The sequence below is a fragment of the Notamacropus eugenii genome, chromosome 6 (genome assembly GCF_028372415.1).
Source record: "Notamacropus eugenii isolate mMacEug1 chromosome 6, mMacEug1.pri_v2, whole genome shotgun sequence".
Classification (NCBI taxonomy): Eukaryota; Metazoa; Chordata; class Mammalia; order Diprotodontia; family Macropodidae; genus Notamacropus; species Notamacropus eugenii.
The window spans coordinates 337968306-337988227 of NC_092877.1; the positions used below are offsets into that span (position 1 = coordinate 337968306).

A 19922-nucleotide genomic window follows, 5' to 3' on the forward strand; every position below is an offset into this window, starting at 1 on the left:
TCACCTTTTTTGACAATTCCCAATACTTTCTCCCTTATCTTCACCTTGGCATCAGAGAAAGAGAGGAGTCAATGTTTGTAGATGCTTTCAGTTCTGAATTTAGATAATGGGGAGAAAGATCGCTCATGGACAAGACAGTTAATGTTGAGAAGGATGTTCAGTAGAAGAGGGACATGAGAAGAGGTGTGGAAGAGCATGTGTGGCCAGAAAACCTCAGGGTGAGGATGGGGGTGGAGGTGGAGAATCTGCTCATGGACATAACTAGGGATTTTGGCGCTTAGGGCAATTCAGTGAGGGAGGCTAACTCCAGAATATTTCCATATGGTGGGAAGGGTGAGGGGAAACAGAGACCCAAGACGCCCCTGGTGATTAGGCCACAATACAGAATAGGAGACTGATTGAAGTAGACAGGTCATGCACAAGCACACCTGTCTTGTGGTGACAATGGGAGACGAAGCAAAATCCAGTCACTTTTTTCTACTTTAATTATTCTTGAGGAGCAGGTAGTAAACTACATTGTTTTTATGCTTCAGAAGGAGTTGGAATGTTTATGGTGCATGCATTCAACAGAAAGAGACAGGTAAACAGATAAAGAAATATATGATAATGTGAGGAGGGAAGGAGAACTAAGGTGATCAGGATAAACTTTCCATGAGAAGTAGCAATGAACTAATCCATGAAGGAAAATAGAATTTCTGAGAAGCAGAGGTGAGGAGGGAGTGCATTCCAGGTGTTACAGACAGGCAGTAGAGACACCAGAGTGGTAAATTGAATGGTGAGTTACAGGAACTGCAAGGTGGTCACTTTTGCTGGGACATAGAATGCATGAAGGGGAATGATATTAAAGAAGGTGGAAAAGTAAGCTGGGACCAGAGTAAGCTCCACGACAGTAAGAATCATTTCATTCTTTGTATTCTCAGCTGTTGGCACTTTTCAGTTCAGTTATTTTTCAGTCGTGTGTGTCTGACTCTTCATGATTCCAGTTGGAGTTTTTTTGCCAAAGATACTAGAGTGGTTTGCCATTTCCTTCTCCCTCTCATTTTACAGATGAGGAAACTGAGGCAAATAGGGTGAAGTGACTTGCCCAGTGTCACACAGCTGGTAAGTGTCTGAGGCCAGATTTGAACTCAGGAAGATGAGTATTCCTGATTCCAGACCTGGCACTCTATCCACTGCACCACCTAGCTTCCTGTTCTGGGGCACATAGTAAATGCTTAATAAATGCTTGTTGATTGATTAATTTTGAAGGTCTGTAAGTGACAAGCTGATAAGTTTGAGTTTTATTCTAGAGGCAATTGGGAGCCACTTAAAAGAAAGAGTGACATGGTCAGACCTAGGCTTCAGAAAGATTAGCTTGTCAACTGCATAGAGGAAGGATTGGAAGAGGCAGAGTGGGGAGAGACTAGAAGCCAGGAGTCCACTGAAGAGGCTCCTGCAGTTATTACTTCAATATTATTAGTACTCAAATAAAAGAAAGCAACCAGCTAAGACAAATTTTATATCTTAAAGTTACCTTCAATAAAATCTTTGGGACGGTACTGTTAACTAAATTATAACTTCACATAGATGGCAAAGAAAATTTTCATAGAAAAATCAAGAATTCCTACCTTTCATATGGTTGAAATTCTGACAGCCAAGCAGCCATTCTCCAGGGTTCTTTGCCACCATAAAAGCATCCACCAGTGTGGCAGGGAATAGATTGATGGTGTCAACTCGATGATTCTGGTTAGTCAATGCTTGCCCATGGAAGAAAGCAGCATGCACATCAATTTCATTACCCATGCCAAAAAGGTACCACTTCACCCTGTCTTCTGCACACATGGTGAAACCTGGGAGGCTTCCAAAGGCGTATCCATTTATAGCTGTGGGGTAAGAGAAAAGAGCTTCAAATTCAGGGACATTGATTGGTGCTAGGTTAACTATTGAACCTGGGACAGAAAAAAATCATTCATCGATCCTGTTTTGAGATATGGTGCTTTATTCCATGTGTAATTATCAGCATAGGAATGTCAAAGGCCATAATCTTTCTTGAAATTTAGGGAAAATTCAATCAACAGTTAAAGAGCATGTCTTCCTTTCTTCCTTCCTTATTTTTTCCATCTCCCCCTTCCTCCTTCCTTCCTTCTTTTCTTTCTTTCCTTCTTCCTTCTTTTTTCTCTCCTTCCTTTCTTTCCTCCTTTCTTACTTCCTACCTCCCTTGCTTTTTTTTCTGTCTCCCTCTCTCCTTTCTTCTTTTCTTTATTTTCTCTCTTTCTTTTCTTTCTTCTTCCTCCCTCCTTTCTTTCCTTCCTTTCTTTTTCTTTCTTTCTCTCTTCATTCATTTACCATAATTTCTAGTATCATGATTTAAATGTTTTCTTTCTAGTATCATTGTTTAAATGTTCTGTTCTTTAGAAATATCTGGTTTTATCTCTTTTAGAGACCAGGATTTTCCAGTTGAGCTAGATATTAATTTATGTTTCAATGCATCTTATTCATGAGACAGATTTAATCTGAGGGAAGCAACTCGGCAAGATCGTTGGACCAAGGGAAAATATAGAAAGTCATGCGATGATCTTACAGTACATCTGATTGCTCTCTTTGAAGTCCTCCTTGTCCGGATCAACTTCTCCGGAGCAGTAGGTCTCAATGTTGTCCTCTAAATACCAACTCATATTTTCATCCACCACAGAAAACATCGCAACAAACTCTTTATCGATATTTTTTTCCTTGTCATTATCCAATGTATCTGAAACAAAGAGAGTCATTTCCTTACATTCTGGCTGATAATAAAACAGATCTTGGTCCCTAGCACATATTTAACTTCACACTTGTGAAATAATTCAGTTTTATTTGTTTTTATTAATTCTTCCTACTAACGAATCCATGTTTGGTCTGAATTTTTACTCATTTTTCAGATATGAAAATTGATTTTATGCCTATGCTATACTTCAGAAAATCTCATGTGTTCAAAAAATTTGGTCATTCAATATCTTCAGATGACATGCCACAACTTGGGGACCAGTGTTTCTGAGTTTCAGCTTCTCATTTAAAGATGTAACAGATTGATGGCAAATTGGGAGATTAATCTTGGAGTCATGTCCATTTCCTCCTTGTACAAAAAGCTACCATAGCCTATGACTTGCTAACTTTGTCAAGGGCCATATTAATTTACTGGTCACTATACTAAGAATCAGAACATCTGTGATCTAAAGTTGCTGTGCCATTATTTGCTAAGAAACCTTGAATAAGTCATTTCCTCTCCATTGAGCCCTATTTTCCTCATTTCTTAAAGAAGGCAACTGGATTTAATTAGTTAAAAAATAAGCATTTATTTTGTCTCCTATGCATAAGGCACTGAGTGCTACACACAAGGGACATAATTAGATTGTTAGATCCTTGAGTGCCTCTCAATTGTTTCTATTTTGTATCCCCAGTTCTTTACACAGTTTCTCCCAGCATGCTCTGCTCTTGCCTCCAAAGAGTCATCCCATATAGTAAACAGTGTTTTTTAGAGACAAAAAAAGAAGGTAACAATTAACCTACTGATGAATATATCACTAATTTTTTAGAGACAATAAAAGGATAGGGAAAAATCAACATAACTGATCAGCGTATCACTAAATTTCTATTTTTATGTATATTTCTAACTTCACATAATTTTATGTCCCTCCATTACCTAGAGTTAACAGCAACTCTTTTTCAGGCTTTGTTTGTCACTCAAGGCTAGATACTGCAGAAATACATTTAATCCCTGCTACTTTCACCAGAAAGTTGTCAACAAAGACTGACAGAATCTCAAAGCCAAGAAGAACCTTGGAGATGTACTGCTCTAAACCGTTTACTTTCAAGATGAGGAAATGAAGGTCCAGAGAACTGAAAGGACTTGCCTGAAGTCACACAACCAGTAAATGACTGAGTCAAGACTTGAATACAGTTCTTCTGGCATTAAATCCAATGCTCTCTCTGGTACAACATGGCACAGATCATCCTATCACTATTTTTAAAGTAAGTGGGAGATTGGTCACTGCCACTCCCAAGACTGCCTTCAGAAGCAAGCACAGCAGAGACCTGGTAGAGTTGCTGGTTTGTTTTTTTTCCACAATAAGACCCCATTTTTTTTCTTTGCTGAGCTTACCGATGCTACACTGGGGATGGGAGGGGTCAGAGATAGAGAGCAAAACAGGGATTTTTGCTTACTGTATGTCTTTCTTTCCCTTAGGAATGGACTTAAGTTGTATCTACATTTTGAAACAGGTATTAATGCATCAGAGACTATCTCGAGTATCAGAGTTCTTCATGGAAAAACTAATCATGAAAAGCGTTATCATGCTCTATACCATCTTTCAGGAGCTCAGTGCTTTACGACGTTCGCCCAAGTATAAACTGCTCACTTTCCACACCTATACTTGAATTTGCAATTTTGCTGTCGTTGTCATTCCGTTGTTTCAATTGCATCCAACTCTTCATGATCCCGCTTGGGGTTTTCTTGGCCAAGGTACTCAAGTGGTTTGCGATTTCCTTCTCCAGTTCATTTTACAGATGGAGAAACTGAGGTAAAAAAGGTTAAGTCACTTGCCCAAGGTCACACAGCTACTTAAGACTGAGGCTGGATATGAACTCAAGGGCTGGTACTCTATCCACTGCACCACCTAGCTGCCCCTAGATTTTTTTTTAACCTGGGACAAAATAAGTTTGAGGGTGGACATGGACGCTGAGGATAGTCTGCCTACAGGTATAGTTGTACCTAGAAGGGATCGGAAAAGGGTATGGATGATGGTTGCTGTGCAGACCTCCAAAGCAAGACCCTGAAGATGTCCCCCAAAGCATACCTCTGAAGCATGTGATCTTGGTTACTCTTGGAAGCAGGTTGCTCAACCATGTGTCCCTAGATGACTTCTGATGGATGTTCTAACTTTGGGGCAATGTCCTATTTGCTAGTTAGGGCTCTGATAAGTTGGATACAAGAAACTGGCTAGGATAAGAAATGATCTCTCTGTTTGAATTTCAGTGATATTTTCCAAGTAGACTTCTTCAACCAATCAACAATCAAAAAGTATTTATCAGGTGCCTTCTAGATACCAGGGGCTCTGCTATGTACTGCACGTAGAAGTACAAAGAACGCATGAACCCTATACACATTGAACTTGGACTCATCCCTGGACTCCTTAGTCTTTTCTTTCTATCCCTTTCCCTCACCCCTTTGCTTTCTCTTTCTTTCACCTGCTCAAGCTCTGAATAAGGGACTTAAAACTTAAAAAGAAAAGAGAGAATAACAAATAATCTCCAAAGATAACCAATGGGCTTGATTGCTTCTAGGTGACTCCATGACTAACTGACAGTCTTTCTCTGTTTATTTTGTGTAAGTCTCAGAAGTGGCATGGATAGCAATAGGAAAATAATATTTACTACACCTTTTTTGCAAATTATCAAAGGGCCAATGAGTCCGGATGCAATGTCTTTTGGGGCATCTATATGTGAGTGGTAAATCCTGGACACACAGTTACTGTCTCCAGAACCAGGCGCATGGTCTTCACTGACAAATAATTCATATGTGTATTGCTTTCCTGGTTGTATTTTGTCATCTTCCATGAGCAGGCCCGTGGTGTTATCAGGATAGACAGCTCCTAGGAAACATAAGAAGCATTGAAGTCCCACAATGGCAGTGCTTGCAACAAAATGGCAGAGTAGTTATCAATATTCACATAGCTTTCATTTTATCTTGACTTCCAAGCTTGTAGCGGGCTGAGCTGCCACCCGAGGAGAGTACCATCTCTTATCTCTATGATAGCATTTACACTATTATAATGATTAAGAACAGGGACACTTAGTCCATAGCTCTCGAGCTGTGTGTCTGTTTTATGTGTAACTTTCAAGGTCTTTCCTTTTTTTTCTTTTCTAGGGTCTGACTGGCAATGGAGGTGGGTGAGGGGTGCTGGAAAAGTCAGGGCTCAATGTCTAGAGACTCATCTAATAACTACACTTAATAGGAAAATACTCTTTCCCTCTCTTTTCCTCCTGTCTCACTTGGCGGCATCCTTACCTATAAATTTCTTCTCAGCCTGGCAGTTCAAGCTAAGTAAAGGGAGAACATGTAGAAATCCTACTTGTCTGGATGACTACCTGCATCAATCTGGTTATTCATTTTCATGCTTGTGAGATAGGATAATCAGCCTCTGTACTTCATCTTATAGACTTAGTGGGTTGTCTGGAGCAACTGTGTCAGAAGTTGGATGGGGTTCTAGGTTGTCCTTATTCCAAGGATGGCCCTCTATCCACTAATCCTTGCAACCTTTTTAATATTATCATTAGTACTCAGATGATTTAGCTCTAAGATAAAAATGAAATTTTTACAGAGTGATGTCTCAATGTGACAACTTTTTAAAATCTTCACATTTAGAATTCATTAAAAAACCAGGAAAATTCCAGGAAAACATTCAGGAAAGATATCTTACCTTCATGGTCCTTATAGTAGATTACCCCGTGTGTATGGAAAGTGTAGGCTCGAGAAGCAAAGTTTCTTACGTGCACGATAATTTTGTCTCCAGTCTCTGCCCGAATGATGGGGCCAACATACCCCAACCAGGACGGTTTTTCAATTGTCCTTGTAAAGAGGTTGTCGGTGTATTGAACATATATGGCTTTCTTATATGTACTTCCTATTCTGTCTGGCCTTCTTTGAAGATAGAATTGGGACTCAGGTTCTCTGCAAAAGACAAATTAGTCATCAAGAGTTTATTAAGTGTCTACTCTGTGCCAGGCATTGTGCTAACTGTTGGGGATGAGAGAGAGAGAGAGAGAGAGAGAGAGAGAGAGAGAGAGAGAGAGAGAGAGAGAGAGAGAGAGAGAGAGAGAGAACATGATCCCTAACCTCAAAAGCTCTCATTCTAAAGGGAAAGATAATGTGTAACAGTTATACGCATACAGAATACATAAAATCTAAATGGAAGGTACTCTCAGAGGATAGGGAAAGTCACCATTTGTCAGAATAACATTTGAATTTAATAGTGTTCAATGACCACTTAAACAGGACAAGCTTGTTTTCTGATATCATCTTACGGCAAATAAGCATCAGGAGGAACTTTTGGGGTCACCGAGTCAATTCCCTCATTTTACATATGAAGAAGCCAAGATCCAAAAAAAAATAAGGAACTTGAACAAGATGAAAAAGCAGCAAATTCCCTACAAAGCCTGCCTGTTTTCTTCTCATGCTTCAATGATAGTTTCTATGAGTACACAGAAAATCTTTTATTTTTGGTCCAGACCTGTGATTTCATTGGTATAGGGAACTCCCAATGAGGAAAATTCCTCTGCCAGTGATGGTTACCTGCAGAGCAGGCCTGTACAACATGCCCATGCCCTGCTTGTGGCCCACCAAAGGATTTTGGGTGGCCCATGAAAAATGTAGAAGACGTAAAAGAGGCCTATACAATATATTGCCTGTGGGTCATACGCTGTGCGGGCCTGTTTTAGAGAGTTGGCTGGGGGACCCTGAAGAGCGAAATGATTTGCCCATAGTCACACAGCCAGTTTGTATCAAAAGCAAGACCTGAAACTGACTCTGAGACCAGCTCTCCATGGACAACTCCATTTTGCGTCTTCTTCCAAGGGTTTCATTACCCTTATCTGAAAGATTTCCTCCTTTCATAAGGAGTCCTACTAGACTTGGAGCTTCTCTGACTCATTGGCTCTCATTCTTTTGTAGATGTAGCCTCAGCACCTGTCCCAGAGCCTGGTACATAGCAAGCATATTCATTGGTTTGTGTTGATTGAATGGTCTTAACACACGCTGGAAACAACAGCATTTCTTTAATGGTAACACCGTGTTCCCTTCATAATCACTCAGGTTCACAAGGCTTCAAACACAAAATAGATTTTATTTATACAATAAAGAACACAGAAATGACTCACATCGAAGCCCATGCAGAGAGTCCAGCCCCTTCTACTTAAATGGAGCTATGATTTTGCTGATGTGGGCATTATCTTTATTGGGGCAGGATGAATTTCCTTCATGCCTCCTCATCCTATATGACTTATACCCAGGGCTTTCTATAAATTCCCTACCGAAAATGAACCTAACATACTAAATGAATCTAACATACTCTTGTTCTCTTAGTAACTTGAACACTTGACTTGCCATCTAGACTTTTCTTTTTTGTTCTGTGCCAGTTTCTTCTCTTTTTCCTTGCTAATACATTTTATTTTAATTAGAGCACGTAAAACAATTTTGGCCAGCTTCTTTTGTCTTTTGGTTTATTTTGTAGTGGAAATGTAAATATGGATGTCTTTCTATTCTTCTAACAGCATGAAAATTTACTCATCATTGAATAAGATGACACATTAGAAACAGTAAAAGTTGAGTTAACATTTATAATTGGACAAAGAAATTGGACAAAGAAAGTGTAACTGATACATTCTATTCCTCTTTCTTTTATTTATTTATTTTTGCCACCCTTTCACAATCCCTGGGAATGTGTGGCATATGACTGAAGGTCATTTTGTAATATTGTCTGTTTCATGCATCACCCCATCAAGGTTTAGAGATAACTGACAGGCTATGCCAGTGGAGGGCAAATTCAGGTGGGTTCTCTCAAGCTGGAAAATCTTTGGTAAGAGTCCCATGTGAAGTGCTGACACACCATTTAGGTTTATTGAGGATGAGCATAGAGCATCACTACCAGAAAATTGGTCATAAGAGTAATGAGTAATTGAAACTACATAAGACTATACATAATATCCCACCTTGTTTTCCTTAAGCATATGGCCATGTTTTTCCTCTACTCAAAAATTTTCAGTGGCTCTTTACCTTAACCTTCTCTTCCCTACCTCAGACTCCTTGGCTTGGCTTTGCAGACTTGCCATAATATTGTAGAACTCTACCTTGCTAGCTCCATATATTGATGCTTCTCTCTGTGTAGTCTATACTCAGGCTAATCTGAATTACTCCCTGTTCTTTAAATACATCCTCTGCTTTTCCACCTTTTAACCTTTGCTGAAATTATTCTTCAAACAGGTATGTACTACCTCTATTTTTCATATGCTGAAATTCTACCTGTCCTTTAAGTGCCAAATCAAGCACTACCTTCTACATAAAGCCTCTCCTAATACATTCAATCAGTAATGATCTTTCTCCACTTAGAACACAAAGCACATTGTTTGAAATTCCTTAATGCATTACATAATATATTATTGTGTATTATAGTTTTCAGTATATTTATACTTTATCCCTAATTAGATTATGAGTTCCATTAGGTCAAAATTATGACATCTAAACTTTGAGTTACATCTAGCATAGTGTTTTGAAAATGTTATACTCAATAAGAGATTTTGAAATTGAATCCATTTGAAACTAATAAAATAATTATTTAAATGTTCTGAAAATTATTCAACTTGGGAAAAATATTAAATATCTGCAATTGTATTTTTGTACTGATTATTACCACAAACATTGCAGAGCCTATTGGGTAAGATGCTTCATCATTCAAAAAAAACTTAGCCTATTCCTTGCATTCATTCATCAAAATCTTCTGGAGGAACAAAAGGTCAAGACTAGTAAGGCGATCAATGAAAAAAATGTGAAGGAAGGGGACCAAATCTCAAACTATAATTACAAAATTTTAATAAAAGAATTTGGAACTGAACAGGAAATAGAGTGGTTGATCCATTAATATTGAAGCCAACTTATAGAAGCATATGCGCACCATAGGTTGTTATTTAATAAATCCAAAGATCCTAGCTATTAGAACAGGAACTTATTATTTGACAAAAACTGCTGAGAAAACCAGAGAAAATTCTGGCAGAAACTAGGCATAGACCAGCATCTCTCACTACATATCAAGATAAGCTCAAAGTGGGTACATGATTTAAATACAAAAGATTATATCATAAACAAATTAATGAAACTTGAAAGAAATTACCTGTCAGATCTATGGATGGGGAAGAGTTCATGACCAGACAAGAAATAGAAAAGTTCAAGAGAAGTAAAATAGATAATTTTAATTATATAAAATTAAAAAGTTTTTGCACCACCAAAACCAGTGCAGTCAAATATGAGAAGGAAAGCAAGAAACTTGGAGGTAAAGACATGCTGCAAGTTTCTATGATGAATGTTTCACTTCTCAAATATGAACCAAATTTGTGAAAGTAGGAGACATTCCCCAATCGATAAATAGTATACGTTGTGTGGACAATGAGTTGGGCCCAGAAATAAATAGGAGGAGGCCAGTAGACTATAGCAATAATGACCTCCCCAAGTTTCTCCCTGATAGAAAGACCTATCTTTTGGAGACAATATTCTTTGAATGGTTCTGTATAGCTACAAGTCATGGAATGCCACATGTGCTAGGAGGCTGGGCTGTTGCAATTTTGGGGGCTCAGCTAGTCCTCCTCCCCTCCTCCCATGTTAGCTAGCTGCCATGGTGCTTTACAGATCAGGGAGTTTGAAATAGAAAAGGATCAGTGGGGTGAGAAAGGTCATCTGAAGGCATTTCCTTCGCTTCAAATGCCAGGAAGTGACTTCTTTGAGTTCTTGATGTGAGGACTGTGAAGGGAGAGTCTTATCTTAATAGCCTATTTTATTTTTGGATTGTGTGCTTTTAATGTTTATTCATTACTCATTTAATTGGATTTTATGGTTGACAAGTGCCTGCTGCATTAAAAAAAAACTCACAAAACCTTGAACCAAAATTAAGCTGAAATGAAACCGAATTTAGACTATAGCCCACAATGCCGCAATTCCTGAAGAATTAAAGTCATGTATCTCCAAAGAGTACTGGAAAGATGCATGAAGGGTGTGAATAGGCTATAACATAGCACCAATCAAGAACTGTATAAGAAATGGAATGTAAAGGATACTATTAAAGAGATAATGGGTTGGGGAAAAAAGGTGGGTTGGCCATGTGATGAAAGCAAGGCTAAATGATGGGCAGCTTATGTATTCCATTGGTATCCACATAACAGAATGAGAATTACCTGTAGAGAGGGTCTCTGCCCTCTCCAAATGCATTGTATGGGTCATTTGTGGAGGATTTTCAGATAACATGGTCAAGAGTAGTAAGAGGATATGAGAGGACATGGGAAAAATTGCTATTTAAGTTGTTGGCAGGAATATGCAGGCAGAATTTAATTATTATATAATTGAAGTCCTAGAATTTGTGCCATAGTCTTTTCTGTTTCATGAGCCACCATAGGCAAAGAATTAATTAATTGGTAATCAACATGTAGGTTAAAATAATTGTTTAATATTATCAAGTTCTTTCATTGAGTCATTGAGTTTGCCAGAATGTGTGTGCTCTCTCTCTTTGGGGAAATGGGACTCCATCCCAAAAGGAGGCATTGAGGCAGGACTTGTGTAGTAAGTAGTAAGATTATAGTTTTTTCTCTTTTTTAATGTAAATTGTTTTTTAATAGTAACTTAAAAATATACCAACAAATGTGAACATTTCAATATGCAATGAACAGAAAAGAGAATTGTGTACGAAACTCTAAAATTATCTCTGTACATTTTTGTTAAATCCTGTTACTTGTTGGACTTTCCAAAATTCAGGTTTTCTTAGTTTTACTGTGACCTGTAATCAGATTCTTCTACCTTCCCATAATATTGTGAAACCAAATTTGGTCTGAACATAGACTTGTATCATGCAATACTCTACCGGAGGCATATTTACACTCTATGGCAAGGTCAAAGGGCCACAGCTTTGGGAAAACGGGACAGTTACTGGAAGAGTGCAAGAAGTTTTGCCAACTGCTTATCAAACCAGAAGAATCAATTGTAGCTATTCAATCAACCGAATAAATAACATTCTGCTATAATCCTTCCAGCTGGCAGCTGAACACACTGGATAATGTCACCACAAATCCAAAGCTCCAGTTAAGATTCCTGGAAGTGAATTCTCATGAGGAGTGAAACAAAAAATATATAACATTGCTACAGATTGTCAGGAAGCTACTTAGACAAAGTAATCATGTCATCTAGGCAGAATCCACTTTTAATTATTACCATTTGGTGTTCTAAGTTTAGTATTTCCTAATAAAACTGGATTTCACACACACACACAAACATACATACAACGTATGCCCCTATTTAAAATATAATGTATATGTGTACCCACAGATATGTTACATATCATATTACATTATAGTATATTGTGTTATGTCATGCCATGTCCTATTGTCTATTACATATCATGTCACATCACATCGCATCAATCACATAACACCACATCATATCATATCACATCATATCATGTCATATCATATCATATCTCCAGGACCAGTGATTTCACATACTATAAATATATTCTACATGTGTACATATGCCTGTATCTACAGATATAGCTATACTTCTATTTCTATCTACATCTATAGCTTCTATTTCTATCTATGTTTCTATCTATTATGCCTACCTCAGTCCTATTTTTTTCCAACTATACTTCTAAGCCGATTCTTCTAATCTGTGGTGGACTGGAATTGCCAAGACTCCATTGTTTTGGAGGCAGAATGACTTTTGCATTGGAGAGATATTTTCCATATGTGGGGTTGATTGTAGCTACAGCTGTATGGGTAAAGTCAGGCTTTTATTTTCATAGTTATCAGCAGAGCACGGGGCAGAGGCAGAGTCCAATCTCATCTCTCCCACTTAAAACTGAGTCATTTTGGGCACATCATCCCAGTTCTCTGGACCTCTCTTTTATTACCTACCAAATAAAGAGGTTGGATTGTATGATCTCTGAGGTTCCTTCAGCTTCTAATGCTTTGAAATGAGGTAATCAAGTCAGGCTGTCAACAAGCATCTATTAAGTGCCTACTCAGGCACTATGCCAAGTCCTGGGCATATGAAGAAAGGCCAAATTAATGAGGAAAAGTATGTTAAAACCATCAGTTCTCTGAATGAGTCATGACTCTGACCTGAGTTCAGGAACTCTGACACAGTAATCACACTCAAAATTTCTTTTAATAGCTGGAAACATATTGTGTGTAAGTGGGATATTATCACAATGATACTATAATATTATATATAATGCTACTTTATGTATAATACATATGCTTATATATCATTATTGTTATGAAAGATGTGCTCTTTTGTGTGAGTACCACTACATTCCCAACTATACTGGAAGCCCGTTGAGGGCAGGGAAGAACTTCAGCTACTTCTCTGTTAAGGAGGATAATGTTAGGTGCGTATTTGCTTTGTTTTTTTTTTTTTTTTTAGGGGGAGGGGGTTGGCCTGTGATTTCATTTAGTACGGGGAATTCTTGACACAGGGAAACTCCCTCTACCGATGCCTGTCAGAAAATACCTTACAACTTGGTCTTTAAAAGTTATCTGGTACACCACTTCCTTGGGCCAAAAGTGAGAGTTGAGCAGAGTTCTCCCTAACTCTAAGCCAGGCTCTTTCTGCTACTAATGGTAATGTCATCACCATCATCATCTTCATCCTCATCCAAACAATACTAACTATAACAATTATTCGTCTTTATTTAGTGCTTTTTTATTTTGTGTTTTCAGTACAAAGTGCTTTAAAAGGATTATTTCATTTGATCATAAAGCCTGATGACGTTGTGTCATCTGGTGATTTGAGTGTACCGAAAGGTTCTTTCTAACTGTAAATCAATGATACTGTGATCCTATGATCTGGGATCTAACTGTGGATGGCAGTCAGCCTGAGATTTGTACAGTACCTGGTACATAGTCAATGATTATTGATTTTGGAAATTTTTAAAAATCTTAATCAGCTAGCACACGTGAAATAATAAATTTACTGTTGTGTAAGACTGATGTCAAGAATCATGTTAATAGGATTAGATGATTTAGTAATTATTATTGAAGCTGAATGTAATTATTTATGTAATTGAATTATATTTAACTGTTAAGTGGTCTTCAGGGTCACATTCCTCACACAACTCACTCAATGTGGAATTCTGATCACATGACTTCTAACTGAACACTTTGGACATCCCTAATCTAGGTTAATTATTGACTACAAATGGAAAAACGGTGGTATGGATAACTTGGGGTAGAAAAGAAAATGTCTTAATACATCTAAATACCATAGTATTAGTTCCATATTTAATATTTACTCTTCACACATGGAAGGAAAACCATAGATATTCTGAGTGATTTTCCCCACTCCCACCTCCATCAACTGTGTAATTAGAGCACCGAATGCCATCACAAGAGATTACCAGGGTAGTGAGGGAGACATTTGAGCCTGGACCCACCCCTTGTAAACATAAAGGTTATCCATTACACTAAAAGTTATTGCAGTTGTCTTTAGCAACAACCAAACCCAGAAACTTCACGGTCACTTTATTCCCTTTATGCAACAGACAAAGTCTAAGAATAATTTTATATAATGAATATGTGACAATAGGTAAGTACTTGCTTTCCCACGATGCCTGGCCCCAAAATTCATTCTCAACAGAGAAAGAGATGAGATTATTGGAGGGAGAAAGTGTAGAGAACAGCAAAAGCAGATGCTGCCTTATCCAAGGTGGCCAACTCTGCTCACAGTTAGTCTTTATTGGTGTTAAGAGTTTTCCTTCAATGGGTCTAGGGGATCGACGCTTTCTTGAAAAGAAGGAAATTATCTTTTCCCTTGCTAACTGATCTTGGGTTTCATATTCCATTTTCATTATGTGTTTTATGAAAAAATGTTTATTGGGAACTTATTGATTGTGTGTGGGTGGAGGAAGGGAACTTGACTGAGTCTTTCAAGGAGAGAAGTAGGAATAAACCAAATTCAGATATTCCTGGAGAGAATTTTGGATAGATACAAAGAAAAGTCATATCAATTGCTATCAGAGAATTTTTTCATGGTTAAATTTGGTTAATCTGTCTTCAATAAACACATGAATTATACTTGTTTTTAATAGAAACACACTTAGATATGCACCCTCACTTATGTGCAAACACTCAAGCAAAGCAACATTCCTGATTTTTTAGTCTCTAATATCTGAAATTAGACTCTTTTTTGGTCTAAAGTATCTAGTATAGTGCCTTTCACACAGTAGGTTTCGACATATATTTTAAATTTAAAATCTCACGAGCAGATTTGTTGCCCATATTATAAGAGAAAGGATCCCAGATTTGGAACTGGGAGATACAGGTTTTAGCCTGAACACTGAGTGTGCAGAGTTGTGTGTCTCTGAGAAAATCACTTAATCTCTTTAACCTACAGTTTCCTCATTTGTTAGAATAATAAAAGATCAAACTGAATAATTTCTAAAATTCCGTTCAATATTATATTTGATTAATCTAAAGGATCTTTTTGTATGTTTGCTTTTTTCCATATACAAGATTCAAAACCATCATATAGTTTACATTGTATTTAAGTGGAAAAAATATTTTAAAAATCCGTAGAGGTTCTTTTGTTTCAGCCATTTAGAAATAGTAAATAGTCTTAGCCCAAGAGAGACGGGAAGGACTCAAGGACTGGCCTTGCTCCTTTCTGATGTACTGACTGTGATGCTCAGTGTGCCTACTTCTTCACCTCTGACATGAAACCTTTCCTGATTCCCCACAGCCATCAGTTCCCAGTCCCTGACAGATGACCTTAAATTTATTTTGTTTATGCTTATATCCATCCATGGTTTATTCCTGTGTATAATACGAGCTCCTTTAGGGAAATGTTTTTTTGTATCCTGAGTGACTAGTGTGTAGTAGGGCATTGGTGGGGGGAATTTCCTCACTGGCAATTCCTATAATGAGGAAATCATAGGTTCGATGTCAGCCTCCCCTAATAGCGTCTATCGTAGTGCTATAACTAACATTTATTTTTAAAATGTAGTGATATATTTACTCAGACTTTGTCATGATAAGGAACTCTTAGTGATGAAACTTCCTCTGCCAATACAGATCTCTAAACATTCAATTAAACATTTATTCAACACCTACTACGTGTCAGGCATCATGACTTCAGAGCTCAATTGCCTGACAAATATAACACTAAGATTAATAACGGAACTAGATTAATTAATCACTTAAGCAACGAACACTTATTAAACATGTACTATATGCCAGGCACTGTATTAGGTGCTGAAGATAATAAATAAATAAATAATGAAACAGTTCTCAACTTCAAGGAACTCATGTTCCATTGGGGGAAATACTATGTACACCTATAAGTACATAGAAAAAAATAAATTCAAGGTAACTTGAGGGGTTGGAGGCAAGAAACTGGCAAAGTCTTCAAGTAGGAGATGGCAGCATCTGAGCTGATCTTCTATTATTTTATGCTATTATGGCTCAAATTCCATTACAGCAAACTTTGAATGACATATATGGAAAACTAGGAGAGGGAAGAGGATTCTGAGAAGATGATGGAATAGGTCAGAAAACGTTTGACTCTCCAAATTTCCTACACAAAAAAAAATTGGAACATCACCTCAGAGCAGCAGAAATAAACATGGTAAAACAGATGTCCTTTTAAGAGAATTTGAGATGACCCCAGGAAAGATCTGACCTCCAGGGTCAAAGGTTCTGCTTGAGTGAAGTACAGACACCTCCAAGACTACTCTGAAGGAATCAGCAAACAAGTCAGCTGGGTTGAGAGGCAGCATCAGTCTTAGAAACCTTCATTTCATAGAAAATGTCAGGGTCTGATGCCTGAGTAGGAGAAGACTGAAGGACCTCCCACTGTTGAGGGTCTGTAAACACAGCTATGCTCAGCAGAGGCATCCTGGGCTTTGGCTTCCAGGGGAAGGAGTTAACACACTCCTGGTAAGTGCAGTATTGGGGGATGGGGACTCTGTTGGTTGTGGGCACTTGCAGAAGGGCAGACTCCCTGGTTTCAGTTTCAGAGCAGAGAGAACAACTGTAGTTTGCTGAAAGGACCAATGGGAGGAAGATTATTTGCAGGACAGTGTGACTGGGGGCTCTAGTTGGGGTTTAGGAGTGGAGAGGAGAGCCCTAAGTTGGGTCCTGAGACAGACCTCAGAAAATAACCACAAGAAAGATCTGAGACTTGGGACATTATTTCCCATACCTTGGGACTACAACTTGAATACACTAATAGCTTCTAAAAGCAAAACAAATAAATACACACATATTATATATATTGGGCATGGATTAAAGAGGGAAATATATATATTATATGTATATATACATATTATATATGTATAAAAGTCTTCTAAATTCAGAAAGAAATGAGAGGACAAGGGGATAGGGTGGGGGGAGCGGATAAAGTAGGGATTTTTAGAGAGGTGGTCGGGTTAGGAAATAGGAGGGCAGGGTAGCAGGTAGAAGTAAAGCAGAGGAGTGAGGAGAGATAGGCTAAATAGGGTGAGAAGAGAGTGAGGAAAAATAGGAAGGAGAAATTCACAAGTAATTGCCGTTAATAATGTGAATGAGACAAATTAACCCATAAAACATTTGGATAGCAGATTAAAGATTTGAATTCAACAATATGTTAATTTCAGGAAACATCATAAAAATGAGAGATACACACAAAGATAAAATAAAGAACAGGAGTAGAATTTATTATGTAAAAAAACAGGGATAGTAATCATGTCTAAGACAAAGGTAAAGTTAAAATAGATTTAATCAAAAGTGAAAAATAAAGTATACTGTGTGTCAGCAATATTATTCAATATTGTTTTAGATCACTTAAAATACCTAGAAATATAAAATGCCTGAGTTTGTTGGCCCAAACAGACACAAGAACTATATGAATATAAACATAAAACACTTTTTATACAAATAAACTCAGTTCTAAATAATTGAAGTAATACTTATTATTCATGGATAGCAAAACCAATATACTTTTCAAAAGGACAGTTTGACCTAATTAATCAACCTATTCAATGTCATCCCAATTAAATTACTAAAAACATGTTTTTACTGAGTTAGAAAAAATGATAAAGTTCATTGGGAAGAGCAAAAGTTCAGGAACTTGAAAGAAACCAGAAAAGAAGATGAAAAGGAAATAGATTTAGTAGTATCGGACCTTAAACTATATTATAAAGGAGAGCATTGTTGAAGTATGAAAAGGATAATTTTGATTATTTTAAATTACAATTTTCTTGTATAAATAAAACCTATGTAGCCAAGAATAGAAGGAATGCAGGAAACTGGGGGAAAACTTTTATAGACAATCTCTCAGATAGGATGTGATTGGGTTGGAATACTGCTGAGGTATAGGAAGTGATGAGCTGGTTGATTAGAAACACATAGAAAGACTTGGATCTATGAAGGAAGATCTTCCATCTTCAGAGAAACAGATGACAGGTGGAAATAAGCATAGTATGGTCTTACATATATGTATATATGAGTATATATGTATATAGATATCTATGTATATGTGTGAATATATGTACACACAGTTAATTGTAGCTTTCTTTAGGGTGGGGGTGGGTAGGGAGGAGAATAAATAATATAAAAAGTGTGCAGTAGAGAACTAAAGAAAACCAACAAGGAAGCAAAGCTGAGCAACTTTGAAAATAATGTGTAATATTTATTAAATAGGTTTTCGTGAAATGGAAATTTATTGTTTTATATTGAATCCTTTTTCATGGTCTGCTGTATGCATGGCAATGTTTTTTTTTCTCATTTTGTATTTAAGTTTAAAATTTAAAAAATTACAAAAAAGAGAAAACAAGTAGAAATACATGAGCATTGGATAAAGATACAGATTTTTTCTTTCATCTTTTTTGTTGTCTTTTTAAAAAATGGGATTTGACCTGTATTCATAGTTTTAAAAAAAGAATTTTAATGTGTTTAATAATGAATTCTAAAAGGAAATAAAAGCTAGATTCAATCCCAAAGGGTTTGATATTGTTCCTAATAGGGATTTGTAGCTCTGCTACCTAAAGGGAACATAATACTAAGATGAAGTAATGCTCAAGAGAAAGAAAAGAAAGGAAGGATAAGAATTCCAGGAAGAAAACAGCCATACATTCTTAGAAATTAGTTAATAGGAGATGAACATTTAAAAATACAAACTACTGATGATTCACACGTAGATGTATATATACACATATTTGTATATATACATATATGGGGGGTATGTATGCATTCAGAAGCTAGAAAACACTGACTTACAAGTCTTCAAAACTCGACTTCTTCTCTTCACTGATGGGAGCATAGTTCCAAGCTGCTTCAATAATCCCAATATAGTAGTGCCTCTCTCTTGCCCAGACTTGGGTACTGTAGAAAAACAGAAAGCTGACAAGGAACAAAAACTGCATTTTTCAGGCTTGGAACGTAACAATGAAATGCAAACTGAAGCAGGCCATTTTTATGTCAGGGTTTCATCCTTTATTTGCCTGATTGACACAGTTCATATTGCACAACCTTCAACTGCAGTTTCAATAAGGCAAATACCAATTTTCTTCTTTGTTCTTTGGCCCAATTCTCAGAAACAAGCTAGGGGAAAAAACCAAACCCAAAATAACCCTAACAAAAAAAATAGGTCGTTCTTTGTCAATCCATTCCCTTTACTAACAAAATCAACCGTTATTGTTTTAGGAATTAGAAACTGCTTAACTCTATCATTTCTTTCATTTACATTGGCAGGGATCTTCTGTGTTTTAGCTGTAATTCCCACAGTGCTGTGCACACACTAAATAAACAGAGATGACGATGGAAAATGAACCCAAACATGGAACTGTTAGTCATCACCAGGAGACTGATGGAAAGAACAACTTGCTTACTTGGGGATATAAAACACCCAGACTAATTGGATTAACTAAAAATAAAGTTTCAACACATAAAGTAGGCCCCCATTTTGTGAAGGAGCCATTAAATGCAATAGATTGGCAGGTTCCCCAGTTGATGCTTTATGCAAATATCTAGGCTCATTTTGTTCTATTTTCTTTTGCTACTGGACACTTTGTTGTTGGTTACATCAATTAGTCCTGTCTGACTCTTCAAGGCCCTATGTGGGGTTTTCTTGGCAAAGATACTGGAGTGGTTTGCTTTTCCTACTCCAGTTCGTTTTACATGGA

The 19922-nt window shown here is 37.2% G+C and overlaps 1 protein-coding gene and 2 long non-coding RNA genes across 12 annotated transcripts in view; 2 read left to right on the plus strand and 1 right to left on the minus strand.

Moving 5' to 3' along the window:
- CP (ceruloplasmin) overlaps positions 1-19447 on the minus strand; it is a 70079-nt gene extending 50632 nt beyond the window's left edge. For 2 of the 3 annotated variants that reach the window (XM_072618258.1, XM_072618259.1), the window contains exons 1-5: positions 19018-19447; positions 6435-6685; positions 5394-5606; positions 2561-2728; positions 1608-1862 (exon numbers count right to left, since the gene is read on the minus strand). In XM_072618258.1, the coding sequence (XP_072474359.1) occupies positions 1608-1862; positions 2561-2728; positions 5394-5606; positions 6435-6685; positions 19018-19163 (1033 nt within the window). In that variant the 5' untranslated portion in view covers positions 19164-19447. The remainder of the gene's footprint in view (positions 1-1607; positions 1863-2560; positions 2729-5393; positions 5607-6434; positions 6686-19017) is intronic. The other variant, XM_072618260.1, reaches the window with a different exon arrangement.
- LOC140510014 (uncharacterized) lies at positions 15-2645 on the plus strand. The gene is made up of 2 exons (XR_011969047.1): positions 15-1101; positions 2486-2645. It is a non-coding gene; the product is annotated as an uncharacterized lncRNA (long non-coding RNA).
- LOC140510013 (uncharacterized) overlaps positions 13471-19922 on the plus strand; it is an 87502-nt gene continuing 81050 nt past the window's right edge. For 2 of the 8 annotated variants that reach the window (XR_011969039.1, XR_011969044.1), the window contains exon 1: positions 15276-16698. This is a non-coding gene — a long non-coding RNA (uncharacterized lncRNA). Of the gene's footprint in view, positions 14351-15256; positions 16699-19922 lie in introns of those variants that run through there. The other 6 variants (XR_011969045.1, XR_011969043.1, XR_011969041.1 and 3 more) reach the window with 5 other exon arrangements.